This window comes from Marmota marmota, unplaced genomic scaffold (assembly GCF_001458135.2).
Source record: "Marmota marmota marmota unplaced genomic scaffold, marMar, whole genome shotgun sequence".
Lineage (NCBI taxonomy): Eukaryota > Metazoa > Chordata > Mammalia > Rodentia > Sciuridae > Marmota > Marmota marmota.
The window spans coordinates 5,479,518-5,493,224 of record NW_026000136.1 but is presented as its reverse complement, the minus strand read 5'-3'; the positions used below and the strand labels follow the sequence as shown (position 1 = coordinate 5,493,224).

General features: G+C 51.3%; 1 protein-coding gene across 1 annotated transcript in view; it reads left to right on the top strand.

Annotated features, from left to right (window-relative positions):
* LOC107155900 (kinesin-like protein KIF19) overlaps positions 1-3,504 on the top strand; it is a 38,516-nt gene extending 35,012 nt beyond the window's left edge. Inside the window, exons 16-18 of the mRNA XM_048785330.1 lie at positions 187-295; positions 2,096-2,488; positions 3,263-3,504. Coding sequence (XP_048641287.1) covers positions 187-295; positions 2,096-2,488; positions 3,263-3,484 — 724 coding nt within the window. The 3' untranslated portion in view covers positions 3,485-3,504. The remainder of the gene's footprint in view (positions 1-186; positions 296-2,095; positions 2,489-3,262) is intronic.
* The last annotated feature ends 10,203 nt before the right edge of the window (positions 3,505-13,707 follow it).

Genomic DNA, 13,707 nt, shown 5'->3' with positions numbered 1-13,707 from the left:
TTGGCTCCTACCACAGAAGCCTGGCCACAGCCACCACTGTGCCCTGGTGCATGACACCACCACTCTGCCCCCATGTGTGGGCCACAGCCTTGCGGCCAGAGAAGAAGCCGAGGCTCAGGCTCAGGCTGGTCCCTGGATGTATCAGAGGGCACAATGGTCCTACTTGTGCCTCCACTTCATCCACAGTGATGGTAACAAGTCATCAAAAGCCACGCCATTGAAAAAGCCAGGAAAGCAAGACTGTCTCCTCCCTCCGCCGTCCCTCCGAGTGCTGCTGACTCCTCCCATCCATGAGGTCGGTGTGCGGTGCTCAGTGGGGCCTGGACTGTGCAGAGGCTCCTCACTCCCCAGCAGACCCTCACACTCTCAACCAGAGCTGCACAGGGCCAGGGGCGAATGGGTGGGGCATCCAGAGGGAGGGCCATCCATCCTCCTGCAACCATCAGGATGGTAGCCTGCACAACACTAGAGGTTAGCCTGTGACAGTGTCCTGAGGCTGCTTCAGGTCCAGCATCAAACACAGGGCTACATCCTCTCGAGTTCCGAAGGCTGAGAGTCCAAGGTAAGTGTCTGGTAGGCCGTGCTCCCGCCCAGGCCCCGGAGGAGGAGCCTTCCTGCCTGGTGGCTCCTGGTGGTTCCTGGCTGCAGCCACACAGCCCCATCTCCCCAACGTCTTCCTGTGGCTCTGCCTTTCCCTTCCTGTAAGGACTGCAGTCCCTGGATTACAGCCCATCCTGAATCCAGGATGCCCTCCTCTAGAGAGCCTTAACTAAGAACACCCGCAGAGATCCTAGTTCTGCATAAGGTCCCCCCAGGTCCTGAGCAGATGTGAACTGGGGGCATCCTGTCACCCTAGTGCTGGCTGCTCCCACTTGGCGATGAGGCCATCTTTCTCCTCAGCTTACAAAGTAAGAAAATGAGACACAGTTACTGGAAGTAACTGGCTCTTCCCCCTGCGGCTGGCTGTGGTGGCTCTGCAGGATCTTCCTTTGCTCATAGTAGGTTGGGGTGATGAAAAGGATTACAAGAATGAAGGAGTTAAAAGCATCAATGTGCTCCTGTGTCCTCCCAACTTGCTTTTTAGCTTTCCTGGGGTGTGGGCACTTTGGGGCTCAGGAACCAGCCAGATCTGGGCTCAAATTGCACTGTATCCTTTGCTAGCTTTGTGACCTCAGATAAGTTACTGCACGTCTCTGTGCTGTTTCTTCACCTGTAAAATGGTGAACGTAAGGGTCTTATTGTGGTGCCAAGTTCAAGAAAAAGCAGTCTAACAACTCAGGGAGCAGTGCCTCTCCTTTCCCTGTGTGTCTCTTGAGGAAGGCTGACCAGGCCCACTCCTCGCCCACCCCTTGCCCTGACATACTTGGTGCCTCCTCGTTCTCACTGCCCTCTGATTCCTATTTTTGAGCCTCTCTCTATATGGCTTGAATTTTCTTTCTTCTCTCCCATTTTCTCTGCTTCTCTTTATTGTGTAGACCAGCCTAACTTTGCTCCCAGAAAGCAACAAGTCTCCTCTTTCTCTAGGGGTTGCGGAGGGGCGGACAGTGAGAGACAGAATGGCAAATATGAGACTCTTGCAGGGGGTGGGCTTGGTGAAGGAGAATCCCTGCAAGTCAGTGATTTGGTCTTTTCCCACGAGCAATTACGTAAAAGCTATTAGTGCTCGTTATGACTACGAACAGAATGAATGAGCAGGCTCCGACACATCCCACTGCTGCCCGCTATGGTGAGGACGCCCCATCCCCTGACGCCACGGGGCACTGCAGGGCCGCTCTGCAGTGCAGAAGTGCTGGGGAACTCCTGCCTGGAGAACTCTTGGTCAGTGTCCCTGGGAGCCCCTCCCTGTGGTGGCAGGACCCCACACCTGAGTGCCAGTCTTACTCCGGGGTGTCCCACACATTCAGCACAATCACCAGAGTGGCACTGTCTGGTCACACACCCTCCTTAACCATGTTACTCCCCAGTATCTTTCCCCCTTATAAACTACCTACCTGGAGTCATTGTCTCCAGGTCTGCTCTGGGATAGTAGTGACACTTGGGGACAACAGTCCCATCTAGGGCCTCTGACCACTCTGTGGGTATTGCCTTCCTACAGAAGCCAAGCTCCCTGAATATGAAGAGCCTGCTGTCCAAGGTGTACCCCCCAGCTGGGGTGGAGCTGGGCACCCAGTGGCCATCAGGGGAGGCTGGCAGCCTAGCCCTGAGCACCCAGGTGCTCAAGGAGATGGCCCTGGGCACCAAAAGCATTGCCCTCATTGCAGCCAGCCGACGCTCCAAAGCACAGGATTGGGAGGGCAATAGCAGGCGCTCCTCCCGCCACCTCCTAGAGGAGGCAACCCTGGATTCCAGAGACCTGAAGCCCAGCACCACCCCTGACCCCACCCTGGCAGATAGGAGCTGGCCCCATGCCAGCCCACGCAGGGACCATTCCATGGAAAGGAAGTCCAGGAGGAAACGCTCACCCTCGCTTACCTGGAGCGTGCATTCGGTAGGTGCTAGGGCACTGGAGGAGGACAGGAGGGCAGGTCAGGGACACTGAGTCATGGTTGACACGGGAGGGAGGCCCCAGTTCCTCACCTGTCCCTCAGCAGTTTCAAGCTCATATGTGATCTTGAATCACATGTGTCCATGTTCCATTCGAGAGAGAGATTGAGACTTATTACCAGGAACTGGCTCAGGTGATCATGGAGGCTGGAAAGTCCCCAAATCTGTAGGCTGAGTCAGCAGCTGGAAGCCCCAGAGAGTCAGTCTCAATTCAAGGCTAAGGGTGGGAAAAAGTCAATGGCCCAGCTGGAGGAACTCTTATTTGGGGAAGGGCCTGCCTTGTGTTCTGCTGAGGTCTTCACGTGATCAGAGGTGGCCCACCACATTAGGAGGGCCATCTGCTTTTCTCATCCAGATGTTACGCTCACCCAGAAGCACTCTTCCAGACACCCCCAGAATAATGTTTAGCCAAGTATCTGAGCACTCCGTGGCCCAGACAGGTTGACGCACATAACTGACCACTGCCCTGGGTTTAGACGAAAATTCCCACTGCTAGAGGACTTTATAAGGGGAAAGGGGGACTCACTGTTAGAAAAGGGTCATTTATTCATTCAGTGGGGACTGAGGAGATTAGTAGGAATTCTGCACATTTTGTACCTAGAGGCTCACAACAGTCTGTCACACGGTAGCTGTTTAATCAGTGCTCCCCTCGCCATCCTGTCCCTTCAGCACCCATTCCTCACTCCACACCACACCTGTTGTGTGACCTTTCCTGCAGGAGAAACTTCAGCCCCACTCTGTGGAGCACCTGGTGGACAGCCAGCTGCCCCCAGCGCACCTTCAGCAGTCAAAGTCGCCAGGAAAGAGCTTTCTCCCTGCTGTCCCCGTGGCCTCCAAGATAAAACCCAGCCTCAGTTTCCACACAGGTACGGCATCCAAGGCAGAAAACAGCATGTCAGTTTTTTCTGTATCCTATGACACTGTCCCTCCTTCCATATGAGCATCTTAGAAAGTATGAAAGGCTGCCCCGTGATCAGCTATCCCGGTGAGCTGGGGCCACTGGCTTCCTGAAGATGGGGCCGTGGGCTCGCCTTGAGCCTGCCGTCTCTCCAGATGGCGATTGAGATTGGGTGTAGTCCCCAACTCTATGTGCCTGTGCTCCTGTCCTAAAGGCCAGTTAGTGAGGTCAGAGGGTGGCTCTTTGGGTGTTATGATAAAAACAGTTAACTTTATTTTGCTACGTAGATCAAAATTATACATGAGAAGAACCATTTATGAACCCTACCACCCAGAAGTAGTCACCAAGAATAGTATCCTGTCTCTGCCATTGATGTGAATAGCCCCTCCCCTTACAGGAAGTCAGGGCTGTGTGTGATTCATCACCACCGCAAACGTGGTGACCTGCAGCAGAGGTCAAGACCAAGTATTTGAGAATACAGTACAAGTTTGGTGGTACCATGACTCATGACCAATGGCTTAGTTCTATATTTTTGTTTACTGATTTATTTTTGCAGCATTAGAGATTGAACCCAAGGGGGCTCTACCATGAGGTGTATCCCCAGCCCTTTTTGATTTTTGAGACAGGATCTTGCTAAAGTTGGAGACTGGTCTTGAACTTGTGATCCTCCTACCTCAGCTCCCCAAGTCACTGGAACCACAAGTGTGCCCTACTGTACCCAGCTAGTTCTGTATTTTAAAAAATGCTATATTTTGCTAGGGGCAGCGGTGCATGCCTGAGGCAGGAAGATGGCAAGTTTGAGACAGAAGAGACTGTCTCAAAATAAAAAATAAGAAGGGTTGAGGATGTGATTCAAAGTGTCAACCCACAGAAGACTGTAAGGAAGTAGAGCAAGCTCCTCCTCACCAAGGTGGCTGGGAGCACCAGCTGACCTGGGGGTTACATGATGGTGCCCATTTACTGAGCACACACTGCACCAGGCACTATGCTATGCACCCTTCAGGATGCATCTTTATCCTCATAATAGTCCTGTGAGGTAAGGAATGGCCCCCTCTATGTTATATGATGAGTAAACTGAGGCACAGAGATGTTGAGGAGTTTGCTCAAGTCCACACAGCTGGGAGTGGCAGAGTTGGGACTTGAAACCAGGTGAACTGGCTCCAGATTGCTAGTTCATGACCACAGTTCCATGTCCTTTTGTTTTTACTTTATAAAGGTGTGGTCTCTGGATCAGAGGGTGTGCACATTGGGGGGTTATGGATGGTATTTCAAGGACAGTGGAAGCAGACATTGCCAGGTTTACTGTCCACCTTGCCACAGACATGCAGCTTGGCACTTCAGAAGTGTTTGATCCTGATGACAAAATTGACAGAATGAAGTCATCAGCAGTGTGTGTGTGTGTATGTGTGTGTATGTGTGTGTGTGTGTGTGTATGTGTGTTTGGTATCAGGGATTAAATTCAAAGGCACTTAACTATGAGCCACACCGTCAGTTCCCCCCTTTTAAAAATATTTTTAGTATTTATTTTAAACAAGGATGGAAAGAAAATATTTTAAGTGACACAATGAACTTAATCCATGGAAAAAGTATACATAGTTGATATTAGAATATACATATCTTTGGGATTTTTAAATTCTTTTAGTCATGTATCACAGTAGAATCTATTTTGATATGTTTATACAAGCATGAAATGTATCAATATTCTAATTAGGATTCCAGTTCTTAGGGATGTACATAATGGTGAGATTCACTGTGGTGTATTCATATAGATACATAAGAAAGTTATGTCCAATTTGTTCCTCTGTTTCTCCTACTCCTATCCCTCTTCCTTCCGGTCATTCCCCTTTATCTAATACACTGAACTTGTATTCTTCCTCTACACATTTTTATATACAACTAATTGTTTCTGTAAAAAACAGGTAATGAGGGCTGGGATTGTGGCTCAGTGGTAGAGCACTCATCTAGCACAGGCGGGACCCGGGTTCGATCCTCAGCACCACATAAAACTAAAGGCATTGTGTTGTGTCCTCTACACCTAAAAAATAAATATTAAAAAAACAGGTAATGAATTATATATAAAACTGATACCAAATTGTGGGGGGAAAACTATCAAGCTATTTTTACCCAGCTTTAGGTGAGTCAAAGATTTTAATAGAAACCACCATGTCACATGATCATGTCTTTGGGCATGAGCAGGTGCCGCAGTCCGGCTGCAGCAAAATAACCTGGGGGTGACGAGGAACTTGTGTAGATTGATACAGCAGGAGTGGAAGCCATTTATTGTAGGACAATAGAGGTATTTATACATTCCACACAGCTTATTAATTAGCATAAACTAGATACAGCAGTCAACCAATAAGGAATCTCCACACTTAATGGCTCGCTGGCGTTACTTCACAAACCACTCCCTCTGGCAAAATGCCAGGCGCCATCCTGACTTGTTTACAGACTCTAACAAGCAGGAGCAGAATGAGCATGTTCAGAGGATGCTTTCCTGTTTCCATTATGTAAGCTATGCATAGTGAAGAATAGGACCGGGAGAAGCCAAGTCCTCTTCATTCTCACCTTCTATGAGCCCAAACTCTCCCATCATGTATCTCTATGTCTATGTCAGACCCCCAATTCAAGCAAAATGCAGATTGTTAAATCCATAATCAAACCACCAAAGAAAGTAGACGAAATTTATACAGAATTGTTTCCCTGATGAGTTTAGATGTTTTTCATGTTTCTTAACATATTTTTGCATACCTGGGCTTGTGGATGCAACTTAGGAACCAAGTTCACCTTTTTATTTTTTAATTTGAGACAAGGTCTTGCCAAGTTGCTTAGGGTCTCATTAAGTTGCTGAGGTTGGCTTGAACTTGAGATCCTCCTGCCTCTGCCTCCTGAGCCTCTGGGATTACAGGCATGAGCCTCCATGCCCAGCTTGTAGTACCATTCCCCACCCTCCAAACTTGAAACACTTTTAAAAACAAAATGTTCTTTATGGGATTTTCTGTTTTCAGGAGTAGCCCCCTTCCCATTATATGCTCTTAAAACAATGAAAAGTCACAGAGAACACAGAGTGGCCTAGAGTGGGAGCTGGGAGTCAGGGATGGGGCTGGCCTTCCCCAGCACACCCAGCTGACAGGCAGTACACAGTGCCAGGCTCCAGTCATGCCAGGGGGTGTCCATGATAGCCCCTTCCTGGATCAGGGACTTAAAAATGCCTGTGCAATTATGTGTAACGGCTCAGCCTGGTGCAGCCACAGTAAGTACCACATAGACATGCCCCCTAGCACTGCTGACCCAAAAGAGTCCCCTACTCTGCCCACAGGAGGTGAGTGGGTATTCATATCTCCTCTAGAAATGAGCCTGTGGGGATGTGTTTGTATGTGATCAAAAATTACATTTTCTTTCCCCAACAGACTATTGTGAAATTTTTAAACATAGACAGGAGCTGAGACAATAATTACAATAATCTCCATGTACCCACCACCCAACTTGTTTCTTCTCTCTCTATACTTTTGTTTGTTTGTTGTTTGATTTCCTGGGGATGTCTCAAGAAAACCCAAGATCGTGCCATTTTATTTCATTTCAAGAGCTCCCTGACAATGGAGCTTTCCGTGTGGTAGATAGAAGAACAAAGAGCTGTTCCCTAAGATCATCTCATGCTATCTGCGTACAAAAGAAGACCAACTTTGCAGATAAGCAAGAGTAGTCTGCACTGGCCCTCTCAGTGGGCAGGAAGGGGCTGCTTCTCCAGGATCAGGCCGAATTCCTGCTGTCCTCCCCAGGAAGTGGCTCGATGCCCTTCTCAGTGGTGCCAACACAGTCTCTGTGGGGCCAGGGTTCTCAGCTCTACAGCTGTGGAGTTCTGTGATCAAAAAGTTAAGAGCTGGATGGTCCTTCAAGATCTGTAGCCCAGCTGGTTCAGGTGGGTAAACTGAGGCCTGGAGAGTAGAAGTGACATCTCTAGGGTCACATCAGGTATTGATGGCATGGTTAAGATTGGTGCCAGTGCTGCTCTCTCCACCTGGCTGCCGTGCTTCAAGAAAGAATGTACTTGTGTTTTCAGGTGTACAGAAAGGGCTGGCAGGAGGTGGGGCAGACCAGGTATCCCTTCTTGGCAGGGGCCAGACAGCTCTTCACTGCACATAGGTCCCCTGGGGAGCTGGAAGATCACAGATGTACAGTGTTTGCAGAAGGCTGGGCTCCCAGATGGCATCTTGGCCCAATGAGTTTCGAGAGCTGAGTGAGACAAGGAGGAAGAGTGTAGAACAACGCGACTTGGGCTTGGACACTCAGGGGGCTTCTCTGTAGGGTGATGTTGGGCAGAGACCTGAGGAAGTGGGAACCCAACTGGATGGAAGGGAGAGATGCCCTTCTCTCCCCACAGCCCACCCCCTGGCTTCCTTTTTTATTTGAGTATGTGCAATAAACCCAGCGAGTCCTCTTCTCTGCCATGTAACCACCAGCCAAGAGCAAGAGGGGATGGAGAAGGAAACACAGTTGCTGATGGGAAGAGACAAGAACCAAAAGCTGGGCTGGGGAGACTTCTTGAAGGACAGAGTGCAGGGGTTCACATAGAAAAACAATCCCTGGGGAAGTCCCAAGGAGGGGTTAGGCACAGAGCCTGACGTGGGGTGACTTCTTGGTATGTGTTGTCCTTTCTTCAGTTTGATTTCCAGGAATCACTGGGTAGTGCTAATAATGATATCGTCCTGTCTTTGTTCAGATGAGAACACACTCCACGTGCCTGAAGTCAGCTTCACCTTCCCCAGCGCCATGTGGCAGAGCAGCACAGGCCCAAGCAGGCCACCCCTCCTGCCCAGGGACATCCGAGGTCAGTGTCTGCTTCCTCCCCACCATGCAGTCCTGTAGCTCCCACCCCACTGGCTACCAGGATTCTCCTGTCCCCTCCATGGGGAGAAGTAAGGGCAGGAGGGTCGTTGTGCACAACTCAGTCCACTCTTGCCATACCGCCTCTGTGTAGGCCCTATAATTGTCCTTGTTTGCAGGACTCTGGTGTTCACAGAAGATAGAGACTTGACTGAAGGTCACTAGGGAGTGAGAGGAGAGCCAGCATTTGAACTTGGGCTTTTTGTCTGCAATGCTCAGTTGTTCTGCTGGTAGAGAAGAGACAGCTGGATCTGGCCTGGCCCCAGCAGCTCTCCCATCCCTGATGCTGTACTTCACTTGCCTCTCACACATTTGCCCAGCTTCAAATGAACTGTAGGCCACAGCCCCAGATTGGCCAGGAAGGCTGGAGGAAGGCTGATGGCAGAGGAGGGTTAGAGTTGGGCTGAAAAGGGGAAGGCTGGGCAGCACCTCTGATGGGGCGCAGGGGCTGGAGTTGGAGAGCCACATCAGGTGAGTCAGCATGTGGCAGTAAGCTGGGGTGTGCACTCAGGACAGAAGGAGATGGGACTCTCAGGGCTGAGTCTTGGTGATGTGGAGCCAGACATCTGGAGGTTGGAGAGATACTTGGGAAGGACGTAGGTACCTGGTTGGTAGGTGGGAGTCTAACTAAGCCTATTTCCTATGCCCTGTGTATAGACCCATCCAATTCTTTTAAAGAACTTTTATTATTTCTTGTATCTTCAGACACGTACAAATAATAGCTTAATTTATAGTGTAGAACTGCCCTTCCCGGTAGAAGTATGAGGTGAGCCACATATATAATTGCAAATGTTCTCATAGGTACAGGTGAAACCAATAATGTGTTTTATTTACCTCAATGTATAATCAATGTAAAAGTAATAATGAGAAAGTTCACATTCTTTATTTTGGTGCTAAGTCCTCTGAAGTCCATGTGAGTTTTGCACGTACAGCACATCTCAATTTTGCATTTTGGGTGCTAAGTAGCTGCATGTGGCCAGTGGCTGCTATATTAGAGAGCACATTCCAGAACATTACCAGAGCATACCACCTAGTTCTTGGGCCCCTTCTGGAAGACAGAAAGCTCTCTCTGGTATCATTGACACCATTTTGTCACTCCCTGAATCACCTTGCAACCAAACCATCAGGAAGGATAGGTACAATTATTAATGGGCTTATGGACCACTTGGGACCATCTGGGCCCATGCAGGAGGTTCATTCTTCTGTTTGATCTTAGTACCTGCTGCGGCACCTTTAACCCATTCCTCGTGTCACTGATTAAGAACTTGTCATTATGCCATTCTTTAAGGATTCTTGGCTCTCAATGGTATGTAGCAGTGGGACAAAACTCCTAAGCCAGAGCATGCTGAGTTTTAACAGTGTGTCTCTAAATGTGAGGGATGAAGAAGGGTCCATAAACATCACCTTTCCTAATTGCATCTGGCCAGAGCTGCTGAGTGCACCCCCATGAGGAGACTGTGGCTCTGGGAGGGTCCTGAGAATGCTGGAGCAGCCAAGACCACAGTAGACCTGGAGGGTTCGGGAGAAAGTCCCAGAGGGCTCAGGGGTGGATCTGCCTGGGGAGTGAGGAAGGGCCCTGTGGGTCGAGCTGCCTGGGGAAGTGGCTTAGGTCATGGTGAGGCACCACACCAGCAGGTGCCCAGGCTCTTACAGGAGCAGAGAAGAGGGGCCATTCCATGTGGTGGGCCCCCCCAGCTTGGGGTGCTTGCTTCATTTGAGTTTGCCTGGACTGCAAGCTGAAGTCTCCCCATTCACCCAGGGTCTACAGAGAGTGGAGGGCCACACCACAGCCCACTGCCCCCCAGCAACCCCCGGAAGCTCCAGGGTGGCAGTGCCAAGAGGCCAAGAAGACTCAAATAGATGGTGGAGCCAGAGCCTCACACAGGGAGGCCAGAGGAGCTTGGCCTTAACCCAAAGTTGGATTGGAGAAAAGAGGGCCCTCGCTGAACACTTTGGGGATAGCTCCTACTCTAGATTCAGGGGCTACCTCACCTTCCAAATGAGGGCTGCCTGTGGAGTACCAGGGCCCTGACTGTGGACCCTTCCCAGAGGTCCCTGGCCTTTCTTGGGTGGCCACAGTTGCAGATGCTGTTCCTGGGACCACGCCACATCCTATTGTTGTCTCTGGGAGGACCTGTGTCTCAGAGCACTCTGGTCACTGCACACCACTCAGCCCAGGATGAAGAGGATGCCCAAGCAGCCACTGGTAGGTCATGGGGAAGAATCTGTCCCATCCCCACAAACTTCAGCCAACCTGAAGAGTGGACCTGGTCTCTCCCAGGTGTGCAGGCTATCAGAAGCACGATAACTTAGAGGAAAGCTGTACCCCAAACCCTCATAAATGGGAACCTATATTAAGGTGAAGGCCTAAGGGGTTTATGAGTTTTAGTAATTTTTTCATCAGAAAAGCACACAGAAAGCTTGAGCGCCATCCTATGGATACACGGTCGTGGCATCCTCTGATCATGTTTGGCACTTGCTTTCTCAAATCCACACCTTCACCCCTCGCACTCTGGGACTCCTGTGTGGAGGCTGTGGGGGTCAGAGCCACCTCCCTGGTGGTGGGAGCCACTTCTTGTTGGCCAGCTTCCTTAAGCCAGGAGGTGAGCAGGACCAAGACGGGAGCAGAGATGAGCTCTGTGGACTTTGGCATCAGCACCTCAGGGACAGGAGGTACAGGTGGCATTCTGGCCTCTTGGCCCGAGTAGGATGCCCATAATCGCTGTGTAGACTCCATAGCTGGTGGTGCAGGCTGGCCTCCCTGTCATGACACCCTCTGTCAATGAAGACAGGCTTGGGACTTGCACAAAGCCAGGCTGCCCTTCTGGAACTTCTCTGCAACCTCTGGGGCACATCAACACCCACCCCTTCACTCAGAGGGAGGCACCACGCCTGGAGTATAGGATTTCAATTTTTCTACCTGGTCCCAGACCTCTGAGCTGAAGCTGGCCTGGGTCTCATGGCCCTTAGGCCTAGTGGCCCTGATACTGACACTAAGTACCTCCTGAGATGTGGTGTGAAATGACTTCAAGAAAGTCATGGACAAATATTTTTATCTTAAGGATTTTTATCATAATGTGTATTAGAAAAATATGTAACTGGCCCATAAGACATTTGAGTCCATTAATCATGTCTAAACTTAAAGAGTGAGTTGCTTCAAAGGAAAAAAAGGATCCACCCTCTTAACTGACCAGGTGGTACTAGGGCAAAGCGGCGATCATGAGTGTGGTCTGCAGTATCTGAGGAGCAGGACACACGGCCTCCCCTGGGTCTCAGAGGCTGAGTTTGGCTGCCAAACAGAAAACCCCCAACAGTGACTTAGACAAGGTGGGGCTTATTTGCAGGGAAAAGCGGGGCAGTGGCATCGTGTCAAGCTGTTCTCTGAGGTCATCAGTACCACGGAGGAGGAAGCCCAGGGCTCAAGGTCACCAGGTGTCCGTAGAGCTGCAGCCAGCATATCCACATCCCAGGCCAAGGAGGAAAGGCCACCTGCCAACCTCTGCCTCTGCCTCGCTGGCCAACACAGTGCCCTCATGGCCCTCCCTTCTTCAAGGCCTTCTGGGAATTGTAGCTGTGTTCATTGCCCCAATATAACTAGGTTTCCATGATTAGGAAGGAAAAATGGACACTGGGTTGTCACCCAGCAGTCTATAACACCCTCCCCAGGGTGCAGATAGCAAAGTTGAGGCCCAAAGAGGGATCCAGTATTTCAAAGTGATTGTTGGCTCATGCCACTAAAAATGGAGGACGCCCTTGGCTCAGCTTCGGGGCCCCTCCCACGCTGCCTCCTTGCCCTTCCGTTCTCAGCCCAGCCTCCGGCCTGGCCCCTAGCAGAGCCTGGGGATGACTGCAGGACCTTCCACGGCCCCTGGGCACCTGCCGCCAGCACTCAGGCACCCTCAGCTGCTTGTCCCTCAGGTGGGGTCCCTTCCCATCCCTGCCGGTGCTCCTCCTTCCACGCCCCAGTTGACCTGCAGGCTCTGTTCTGCCACAGATGACGCTCCCTGCCTGGGCTGACCTCCCTGCAGGGGCCTGACCTTGCCTGTTGGGGGTTGCAGTCATGTCTCCTGGGAGGGTTCCAGGGTGGTTGAAGGGATGCGCGGGTACACAGTGCGAGAACAGGGTTGGCTACGGCACAGGCATTCGCTGTGCCTCAGCGGTGGCAACTGTCATTGCACATTTGTCGCCTCGTCACCCATCTGTCTCCGGAGTAGTCAATCTTGTGCTTTCTCAAAGCTCAGACCTTGACTGGGGGATGGGACAGCCCCCTCTCAGGCAGGTGCACAGTGGCCACTCAGGAGATGCTCATGACAAGTGAACTGCGAGAAACTGGAACACTGCAGGCTGTGTGCCCAGGGAGAGGATGGTCTGAGGCCCCTGGTGGCTGCACAGGGTGTGGGAGGCAGGTACGAGTGGCAGGCCCAAGACAGCTCTTGTTTAAAAGCAGTAATTGTACCATTTGGCTCATAAAGCACTTTCTCATCCATCAACTAATCCGAGTCTCATTTAGCAGCCCCCACCCAGGCCTGTGGGGAGGGAGGAGCAGATTTTCTTTTACAAGTGAGAAGCTAAGGCTCAGATGGGTTTGAGACTTGCTCAAGGCAAAGGAAGCAGGATCCAGTGAGGATGAGCCATGCCTCCGCCCCTCTGAGAGCAGAACCCGGTGCTCCCCCGTCCCTGTCTCCTTCCCTCTCTCCTAAGGCCACCAAGCAATGCAGCATGAGAGCTGCTGTGCAAGCCCCCCCCCCCCCCCCCGCTGGCAGACTGTGGCAGGAGACACCCCAGATGCCACCCAGACATGGCCCCAGCGTGTCTCAGGGCAGTGAGAACTAGCCGGCACTGGGCCAGCAGGCAATGTCTGTGCTTTTCTGATTCTAGGAAAGTGCTCAGGTATTCTGTGAAAACACAGTGAAGTTCACGTGTGCCCATCACGTGTGTCCCCACCAGGATGGAGGTGGAGAGCATGTGCCCTTGGGAGCTCTGCTCTGACTCCGTCTCCGCAGGGCAGTGCCGGTTCCTTGCCTCCCCATCACATGGAAAGGCCCCCCTTCTTTGCTCCTGTAAGAGCCTTCACATCCTGAGGGTTCATGGCTGTTCTCTTTTGTAGCTATGTGACACTGCTGGTTAAATGTCATGATCTGCTTCTCTGGTCTCTTGCTGGTGCCCTTTGGGTTGTTTCCAGATAGGCCGAAGCCATGGAGCAGCTGTGAGGCCCATAGTTGGGCACACGCGAACCCTCTCCACACTGTGTATTGGGTTGGAGCTCCAGGAGTGGAGTTGCTGGGTGACCAGATGATCGCTGGTCTGCTCTTAGGACTACATGCTGTGGGATGGCTGCCTTTCAGCCCTGGGTGGGACACTGCTCAGGCCTTTCCCGGTCAGGA